The sequence below is a fragment of the Geotrypetes seraphini genome, chromosome 15 (assembly GCF_902459505.1).
Source record: "Geotrypetes seraphini chromosome 15, aGeoSer1.1, whole genome shotgun sequence".
NCBI lineage: Eukaryota > Metazoa > Chordata > Amphibia > Gymnophiona > Dermophiidae > Geotrypetes > Geotrypetes seraphini.
The window spans coordinates 69,027,755-69,037,688 of record NC_047098.1 but is presented as its reverse complement, the minus strand read 5'-3'; the positions used below and the strand labels follow the sequence as shown (position 1 = coordinate 69,037,688).

General features: G+C 43.1%; 1 protein-coding gene across 6 annotated transcripts; it reads left to right on the top strand.

The window, feature by feature from the left end:
* The first annotated feature begins 312 nt into the window (after positions 1 to 312).
* On the top strand, positions 313 to 9,099 carry GEMIN4 (gem nuclear organelle associated protein 4). 6 transcript variants are annotated; one of them, XM_033921615.1, is made up of 3 exons: positions 313 to 572; positions 3,884 to 3,940; positions 5,599 to 9,099. In XM_033921615.1, exons 2-3 carry the CDS (start codon positions 3,931 to 3,933, stop codon positions 8,769 to 8,771), a joined length of 3,183 nt encoding a protein of 1,060 aa, XP_033777506.1. In that variant the 5' UTR covers positions 313 to 572; positions 3,884 to 3,930; the 3' UTR covers positions 8,772 to 9,099. The 6 variants fall into 6 exon arrangements, with proteins under 6 accessions (XP_033777506.1, XP_033777503.1, XP_033777508.1 ...); XM_033921612.1 differs by having other exon boundaries at positions 5,596 to 9,099; XM_033921617.1 differs by lacking the exon at positions 313 to 572 and adding an exon at positions 650 to 1,123.
* The last annotated feature ends 835 nt before the right edge of the window (positions 9,100 to 9,934 follow it).

Genomic DNA, 9,934 nt, shown 5'->3' with positions numbered 1-9,934 from the left:
CCCCGGGTGATAGATGGTATATATCTAAACTTGGAGGGCGAGTTAGAGCAGTGCTTCCCAATCCTGTCCTGGAGGACCATCAGGCCAATCGGGTTTTCAGTCTAGCCTTAAAGAATATGAATGAGAGAGATTTGCACATAATGGAAGTGATAGGCATGGAAATCTGCTCCATGCATATTCATTAAGGCTAGCCTGAAAACCCGATTAGCCTGGTGGTCCAGGACAGGGTTTGGAATCACTGAGTTAGAGAATAGGGTTTTAGAACCTAGGGCTGAAGAGGGTCACTTGAAAGGAGGGAGCTAGCCCGACACACGGACTGACGACGAGAGAGTTGCTTTCAAACTTTCCCGCCCTTACACGCGCACACTCGCCGTTTGTGTCTCTCACTACAAGCCATTGCGGAGGAAGCTGAGCGATAGGGGGCGGGGTCTTCCGAAGCGTCGGTCTCTCTCTGCTCCCGCCTTCCCTTGCAGCTTATTGGCTGTAGACAGCGGCAGCAATGACGACAGACGGGCTTCCTTCCTGGGTCCAGCCAGGCAGTTAGGAAGGAGCAGCTGAACTGGAGCGAGAAGGTGAGATGAGAACGAGGCTCTCTCTGACCACAGCTAGTTTTCAATTGACGTCGCAAAGCAGGACTCGCCGACTTTTCTCTCTGGTGCAGAAACAGGGCTGCTCAAGGCGTCTCCCCCCGTCCCCTCACCTTCGCGCTCGCCTTTTCCAAATCACATTTTCCGTTTCCAGCGGGGCCGTGGCGCGCGGCTGCCCGGCTCGAAGCGTCCCCTATGACGCAACTTCCTGTTTCCGCCTGGGCTGATTGTGTCAGAGGGAAAGCAGCCGCGCGCCACTTTTGAAAACGGCCGTTGCGCTGAGGCCTCACTGCTGAAGGAAAGGGGGGGGGGGGGAGATGTGTCATGAAGGGGAAGAGGTTGAATGGCGCCAGAGCTTTATTCTGTTCCCTCAGGTGGGAAAGCAGCAGCGGTGGTGACAGGCAGGAGATTCGATGGAATTGGGCTGGAAGGAGATGGGGCAGATGGTGGAAGTGGAGAAAGAAAAAAGGCCAAAGAGTGAAATACTGGAGGAGGTGAAGGAAAGGGCTGGCAAGAGGGAAATGGAGGACTGGATGGTAAGAAAGGATTTAAGGAGGAAGAAAAGGAAAGAGACAGAAATACCAGATCTGAGGGGAGACACTAAAAACCACAGGTGGGGGGAGGAGATGGAGATGCCAGACCAGCTTGGGGTGGTAGAGATGGGAGAGGGAGGCAGACAATTTCTGGAAGGAGCAGATGCCATACAGAAGAGGCAGAGAGAGGGCAGACAGTGGATGAAAGGAAGACAATGACGAGATGAGGAAAGCAGAAACTAAACAACGAAAGGTAGAAAAAAAAAATCTCTATTTATTTGTTTGTATTTTTCCCTTTAGAACAGGGGAGTCAAAGTCCCTCCTCAGGTTTTCCCCAATGAATATGCATGAGATCTATTTGTATGCACTGCTTTCACTGTATGCTAATAGATCTCATGCACATTCATTGGGGAAATCCTGAACACCCGACTGGATTGTGGCCCTCAAGGAAGGACTTTGACACCCCTGCTTTAGGATAAAGTACTATTGTAGCTGTGTTGGTAAACGTTTAGAAACAGAAATAAGTTGATCCTTTTATTGGACTAATTTTAATGCAATTATGACTAGCTTTCAGAGACCAAATCCCCCTTGTTCAGGTCAAGACAGGATACTGTAACAACAGTATACTTTACTGACCTGAGGAAAGAAATTTTGACCTCTGAAAGCTAACTGAAAAATGTATTAGTCCAATAAAGTGGTATTATCTTGTTTTCCATTTTTTGTTTTAGTTTTATTTGTTGATTTGTTATTTCTCTTTTCTCAAATATACATCTGTTGTCTTTATATTTTGTACAATATTAGGGGACATGCATCACTGTTTTTGTGGTGTTACATTGTATGTAGAGTCTGGCTTCTTGGTGGTTCAGTTTAACTTTTGTCTACATATTTCTATTTTTAGTTTGTGATTACTTATTCCATATTGGGCGAGGGTGTTTTTGTGTTCTGTGTGTACAAAAGACATGTTTTTTGTTAGCATTGATTGTGCAGGGTTGATCTGTTCTAATCTGACTTGGGTTTGTTTTACATTGTGTGTATTGATGTTCTAGTGCTCGCTGCAGTGTGTAAGATGCTGCCTTTTCCTAGGTACACTCAAATGTGACTTGTAGATTATTGCCAAAAATCATGTTCTTTATAGAGAGGAGGAGATGTTAAAAAATGTTCATCCCTGGGTGACATACCGGTATATGCTAAGTATGCCACTGGTAGAATATGTTAGCTTTGAGATATGTGCATCACAGATTTTTGTATTGTGTCCAATGGCTTACCGGACAACTGATTGGGGGGGGGGGGGATGAGGATAGGCAGTGGCCTTAAACCCAAAGTGAGTGGGCATTAAATTTTCTTCCTACCATGCCTCCTTCCTAAATGCAAAATATAAATACAGACAGTCCCCGGGTTAAGAATGAGTTACGTTTTTTTAAAGTTGTTCTTAAGTTGGATTTGTATGTAAATCAGAACTTTTAGATTTTAAATTTCTTGCTGCTTACCTCTGCTCCCAGCTGACAAAAGTGGCCATTCATCTTTCCTGAATCTGCCACTAAAAATACTGCTCCGTGAAATCAAATGAAGCCGCAACCACGTTCTTAAGTACGAGTCATACGGGCATCTGTAACTCAAGGACTGCCTATACCTAAGTTGGTGGCTTTCCCAAAGCCCTGCCAGCTGAAAATCTTTTCCTCCAGTCTGGCAGCTCAGAGACACTGCTGCTAGCTGCAGAGCTTGGGAGATTTCTGGCTGCCAGACTGGAGGAGGTGGTTTTCAACTGGCAGGGTTTGGGGATCTCCACCCTTTCAGCTCTTTCTGTAGCCTTCTCAGTTTGTCACAGTGCTGACTCTAGGGTGTCTCATTGAGGGAGAAGCTAGAATCAAAACCTCACTGTTTATTAGTGGGACAGTGCTTTGCTGCTATCACTCTTGAGGCTCACTCTCAAAATGTGTGGGAGCAGAGTCTCTATCACTGTCTTGCACTTTGCCGCTGCTGTGATGTAACTCTTCATTTTCTTGGGCGCAAAGGCCCGGATTCTGTATAGGACGCCGGTCCGGGCATCCTATACAGAATCGGGCCTACACCTGCCCAAAGTTAACCCGATTCTGTAACCAACATCCATGTTGCAGACGCCAGTTACAGAATTGGGTTTAACATGCCCAAACCCCTCCCCGGACCCCCTAATGGCCCCCCCGAACATCGCCGCAGGAGGGTGCCCAACCCCTCCTGCCAGACTCCCCAACACCCCCCCTTAGATCGCCAGCAGGAAGGTGCTCAACCCTTCCTGCCGACAGAACCCATCCCCCCGTCCCCGACAATCGCGGCAGGAGGGTACCCAACCCCTCCTGCCAGCCCCCCCAACGGCCCCCTAAGTTCGCCGGCAGGAGGGTGCCCAACCCCTCCTGCTGCCCCCCATCCCCCCAAAAAACCCCTTAGTCTTACTTTCAAGTTGGACTGGAAGGCTCCTCGCACGTCTGGCCAGCAGGCCCGCATCCGTCCAAATGAGGTAGGCCTGCCCCTCCCCTGCCCAACCCACAGGATCCTCAGGCCTGATTGGCCCAAGCGCCTGAGGCCCCTTCTATAGCGGGAGGGTTTTATTTTGTCCCTTGAGCAATTTGTGTAGAGTTTAGAATCCATATTTATATTCAGAATATTTAGACTAAGCATGTACTTTAAAATTCCATGTCCCAGATCTGAGATATAATGCTACATCCAAGCATCATTTTTATTCTCTACTGATTACAACATGACTGTACAGCATCTGTTTCTTTCTTTTAGGATAAGTATTCCTGCACTGCACTGTTGACCAAAGGAAGTACACTGTAATGGATTTAGGTATGTTGGAATTGTTTTGTCTACTCTTCTGTGCTTAGTCGGGGTAGGATCCTTGTTGCTTTGCCTTTGCCCATAGCTATAATAGAGGAGCGGACACTTGCTGTGCCTTCCTTTCTTCTGTGGAAGGAAACACAAATTATGACAGCAAACTAAATACATTAGTGAAATGAAAGGACCACCTTATCTGCATTGCATCCTGCATCACACAGTGTATCGGAGATAACAAGAGAGCATGATTTGACAAATGTATGTCTGAAGTGGGAACGATAGCTGAAACAAACAAGGTTTAATGAGATTTGTAGCCAGCGCTGAAATTTTCCAGTGCTAAAAATAGCGGCGTTTTTGGCTCTAAGTAAGGGTCTTCTTAACGAAAAATGATGGTGTCTATATTAAAGGAGGCATAGCCCCTGATGAAACTAGGAGTGAAACGGTTGGGCAGCTGTCGGGCATAAAGATAAGTGCCTTTCCTTTACAGCACTCTATGCACTTTATAATTTATGCAGAGCCGGAAGAGAAAATTAATTTATATAAAAGATTTTTGGTAGCACATGCTCCTTGCTAAGACCAATGATGAAAACACCATCCCAGTAAGGGTACGACTAGAAATATTAAGTAGTATCTTGGATGTTTGAGGTCTAGTGGAAAAATCCATTTAATATAGTTTTGTCCTCATCTGGTCTTTATATCTAGTTGAACATTTCTAGAAGTTTCCTTATTTGGTTGATTTGTATGCGCAGCTTCTAGCCTGAGCTAACTGAATATGTATTATTCATACTCAAATTCTAATGCCCTTTCTTTAATGAAATAACTTTTTAATAACCTTTTTTAAAATTTTATAAAATGTGTATATTGTGCTCAGTCACCTCCACCACAGTCATATCTTAAGCAGATATAAGGACCACTATTCTCAAGGAACCATCACAGCACAATAATGTTCCACACCCAATTCACTTAATATAAAGCACCAAACACTGTTTTCAATGTCTCTTAAGTGCTTGATTCTCTTATATATTTAACATTATCTTAATAGCGGAAACAACTTATCTTTCCTGTGCTGTGACTGAAGCTCAGCACTCAGTTTTACTTGGGATCGGTTCCTTTGCGCCGCCCAATTATCATACCGTGAAAATTGTGAAAAAAATCCACGTAAAAACTGAAAAATAAATGTATTTCTTATCCCAAGTGTTTTCAATTAGGTCTATTAAATGAATCCTTTTATGGTATAGCTCATCCATCTGATTGGTTTACTGCCCAAGCTGGGTTTCAAATTCATCTTCAGGGAGAGCAACCCTAGGAGGAACTGATAAACATTCTCTAATTATTTATGATCAATAGTTATAAAAATCTTTACAATCTCTTTTTTCCAAGTTTTTTCGTTAGAGGGTTGGAAGGGTTGCAGTGAGTGCTTGTGGAATTTGATCTGCACATATTTTAACTCATTTTTGGCTGATTGGTGATGTGTGTATTCAAACAGAAATTAGCTGAAGGGAAGAATCATGATATGAGATCATGGTCTGTGGATCTCCTATCCAAATTTTTCAGTTTATTAAGGGATCTGGTTGAGTGGTTTATTTTTTAGTTTGGATTCAAACATAGGTGCATTTTAGAAGGCAGGCTCCATGAGCTTCTTGATTTTAAACATATTTTTCTTTTAGCAGGTCCCTGGAATGTCTGTGGGCAAATGACTATCCTGCAGGGTGGATTTCTGCTGGCTGAGAAATCATGTTGTCCTAAAATCTTAAAGGAAATAAAGAAGCCTGACTGGGCCCTTGTTGGACAGCCTATCACTGCTGCACTGAAGGAAATCGACACAGTTTGGGATTTTCAAGCACCTCAGCCTCAGAATCGGGATTGGACTAAAAGAGCACTAGCCATTATTTGGACAAAAATTCTCACGTCCAGGTCCAAAATAGGTGCTACTGAAGTTGAGAAAAAATGGAAAGAAGATATTTCCTTTTCGGTTGGAAGAATGATTCCAAGTATTAACCATGTTGTTCTGTTTGAACTACTCAAAACACTGAAGCTATCGAAGATATTTGTTGAGCTGCTGTTGGCACTTCCACCATCTCTTTGTTATGAAGAACTTACATTGTTTGTTGAGTACGTCACCAGTGAGACCTCTGTTGAAGATATAACCACCTTTTTGGACACATGGTGGGCAATCATGAAACACAGTGAGCAAAAAGATGAAACAACAAGTATATTTAGTATTGTTGCAAGTCAGTACGTAGCTACCTCTTCTGATGAATTTTGTCAGTCACCAAAACGATTCAAGTATGATCCTGATTGTTTGCAAACTTTTGCACCTGGTTCTAGTATCCTCATGGTTTTGCTTGATGGCTTAAATCAAATGAAAGGTGACATTGCATCATCAAAGCTGAAATGTTTTGCTTTGGCTAACCTGGCTGAAATGCTATCAGTATGTGCTTTGCTAGACAAGGATTCTGAATTGGTACCCATTGAAATATATTTAGAGAAACTGGCAACAGTGATTTCTGTTTGGAAGTCTGATAAGAAAGCCCAATGTCACCAAGACAGTTTAGCTGCTAAGGTGAAAGAAGCAGAGATAAATTTATGTGCTGCAACTGTTGCTTCAGGCTTGAAACTCTTACAAGAATCTAGGTACCAGGGCTTTCGAATCCTTAAGGATTTGCTGCTTCATTGGGGCGATGAATGTACACTTGTGACAGCCAGCTATGAAAGCTATCGAATGAGAGAAAGCTTGGCATTCTTAGTTCAAAATCTGAATTGTTTCATGGAAACTGGTAGCATGTGTAGAGATGAGAGGGAGACTGTAGAAGAATTAAGACCCAGAATCCTAAGCATCTTGGAGAAGATCATGAAACTTGATGTGACAGTTGGGCAGAGCACCATGGTTTCTATCGCTGTGATAATTATCAAGGATAGATTGATCAGACACAAGGAAATGTGTTCTCTTTTTGCTTCGCAACGCAGCTGGGCCTTTTCCGTTGACTGGGTTGATTGTCTTGATGAAAACAGAGCCCTCTTTCAGGAACCAGAATTAGTTTTAAAATTACTAGAAACAATTATGTCTAGCGTTTTCCCAGATGATATGCCGGAAATAAAGAGAACCACAGAAATGCTCTTGAACTGTTTCAGTGAGCTTTCATTACCTGATAAAAACAGAGTTCTTTTGGGAGTGCTGTCTACAGTTGGTAGGAAAGGTCTTTCCCAAAAGCTAAAGATGTTTACAACTGGATTCCAAGAAGAACTTAACACAGCTTTCAACCAAATTGCCCAAAGCGGGTCTGATCAAGGGTTGACCAAAGCTGCATCAAACGTGGCTAGACTTGCTTTGCTGAATCCAGAGGCGACACTGAAAAAAGCTTGCCATTTTGCCATATTAAACGTTGGTGCGCACAGATTCCTAGCACAGATACTAAATTCCCTTCCAGCCCTGAGCATTAAGGATACCCAAAATTTGAAGGGAACGACACCTTTGCTAATAGAATGTTTGAAGGAGGTGTGTTGGGGAAAATTGTCCTCTGCTAGTGAAGAGAGCCAGTTTTTAGCCTTCCTGACTTCTTTCATGGAATCCTCCGAACATCAGCATTCATCTCCCCCCCTTCTTCTGCCAGCAGATGTGATTAGGGCATTTGTTCTTCCTTATTTGGTGGGTAACTTTGTCAACATTCAATTAAGCCTGCAGATTCTTCAAAGAGCTCTAAACGTACAAAAATGTATAAATGGAACAGGTAACCATTGGGTCATGTCATGTTCCCCCTTCCCTCTCATCCTTTCTCTTTGTAAGCTTATCAATGGGTATACAAAGTACTGGCAGCATTCAGAAGCATCATGCTATCTTACTATGGAGTCCAAAGACTTAATCATCGATATCCTCGTGCAGCTCTGTGAGGTGGTGTTGCTTGAATCGCAAGCCTTTCCTGAATCGTGGACCAAATCACTGTTTTGGCTTCACAGAAAGATGGAGCACCTTGATTGGACTGTATGCCTCAGGCTGAAGACTGTCTTTGGGAATCATTTTAAAAATGAGGTTCCTGCACACTTGTTTGAAGTTAGCAGACTTTCGGAGGATGAGTGGATGCCCCTTCAGCTTGGAGAATATGGACCGGGCACGGGACTTTTGGCGTGGTTGGAGTGCTGCTGCGTCTCTCAGTTGATGAAAGATCAAATGCTGTCATTTCTTGCTGTTGATACAGGAAGTCCTGAGGTAATCAATCTCTTCAGTAAAGGCTTTCTGGTGGCTCTGATCCAAGTCCTTCCATGGTGCAGTCCAGGTGAATGGAAACTTCTTGCTGGTGTGGTACAAAGTCTTTTACAGAGAAAATTTCTGCATGTGCCCTACAGCTTGGAGTATGTGCAGTTCATGCCTCTGCTTAACCTTAGGCCTTTCACCTACGATCTCCAGTTTTCTGTGCTCCTTTTGCGAGGCTTTCAGCTGCTTTGCAGTGCAAGCTGTTCCGACTGGCTTCCACTGGAAGGGTGGAAACATGTTGCAAGACTGTACTGCAGTAGCATTGCAGAGATACTTGAATCGGTGAAAAGCAGGACATCTGATCAGGACCTGCAAGAGAGGGACTACGTCCAGGAAGCTTTATTTGTTTACATCCAAGTGTTCTGCCACCTGCTTCATATAATTGCAATGATGCCAAATGACAGCTGTGAACCACTTTACTTCCTGTCTCTGGAGGTTCTTACATTGTATGAAACAACAGCTGGGGCTGACACTACTGTTAATAACTTGCTTCGGCGGACCAATGAGCAACATTTCTTACAGTCTGTTGCTGAGAGTGTTAGTAATGAGGAGCAGAGAAGCACACTGTTACAAAAAATAGGCAAGTTCAAATAAAATCTGCTTTCCTTTTGCCGTGGTGTCTCCTAGATCCAGTATCTATTTTCTGTGCTATCATCTCAGTCTTTCTTAACCAGAATCTATTACAAAATCTATTGAGGGAGCTAAGGAGCCTTGACCACTGCCTTTGATGCATTTTGGTAAATGCAATGTAGGGAAAAAAAAGCCAGACAACAGCTATCATAGGACAATGGAATTGGAGGTCTCTCCCCTCTCCCCTCTGCAGTTCAGCACCCTAACCCTCCCCACTGATTGTCCCTTTTAGATGCAGCAAGGTGAGAGCTGAACTTTACCATTGATATGGTAGTAGTTATATCTATTGAAATTACCAGTATTTAAAATAATGTGATAGGCTGTGCAAATGATCTGTGAAATGTCAAAGTTGGAAAAAGTTGCCTGTTTCATAAAGGCAACATAAATGGCTGTGTGCTTTTTCTAAAAATAAGCATTTTGAGGAACATAAATTCTCTTGTACACATTGCAACTCTGCTTACTCTCCACCCCATTTGATTATACACCTTCTCTACTAGAAATTTCAAAGCAAACTGCAGCTTGGGCACACATACTTATCCACGTGTGATCATGCAGTTTTATAAGAGCCATTGGGGGAAAAATAACAATGATAAATACAATATTCAATAAAGGTACCCAGCATTTTTTTTCTGGCTTAAGTTAATCAGATATTGACTGGACCTGACTAACTCCTGGCTCTGTCGGTGCAGACTACTCCAGGACTAACTACTGTAATGTCACAGTGGTCAAAGTGACACTCTTCAGTTAAAAATATCTGCTTTAAGGCTGGCCAGTGCATTTAACTGGACAGGAGCCTTTTCTGCCCAATTAATTGTTTAAAATAGCCACCTCATTTCTTTGGAATCATTTTGTTATCTTTTGTAAGGTTTTCATTTATGGAATGGATAAAAGGCTACTTTACTTTGGACCAAAAACATTTAAAATGTTGTTTGTATTGTTTCCAGATTATCATTGTAGGAATTTTCCTGGCAGAAGTCTCGCTATTCCTTTCAAGGTTGCATAACCCCTGATAAACAAGGGAAGAGCTGGTTGTGGTTGATTATTTCTTTGCATGCGTTCCAGAAAAGTGATGCTGTGTTCCGTTCCATGCTTCCCTTTCCAGTGATAATTTGAATACAAACGAGATC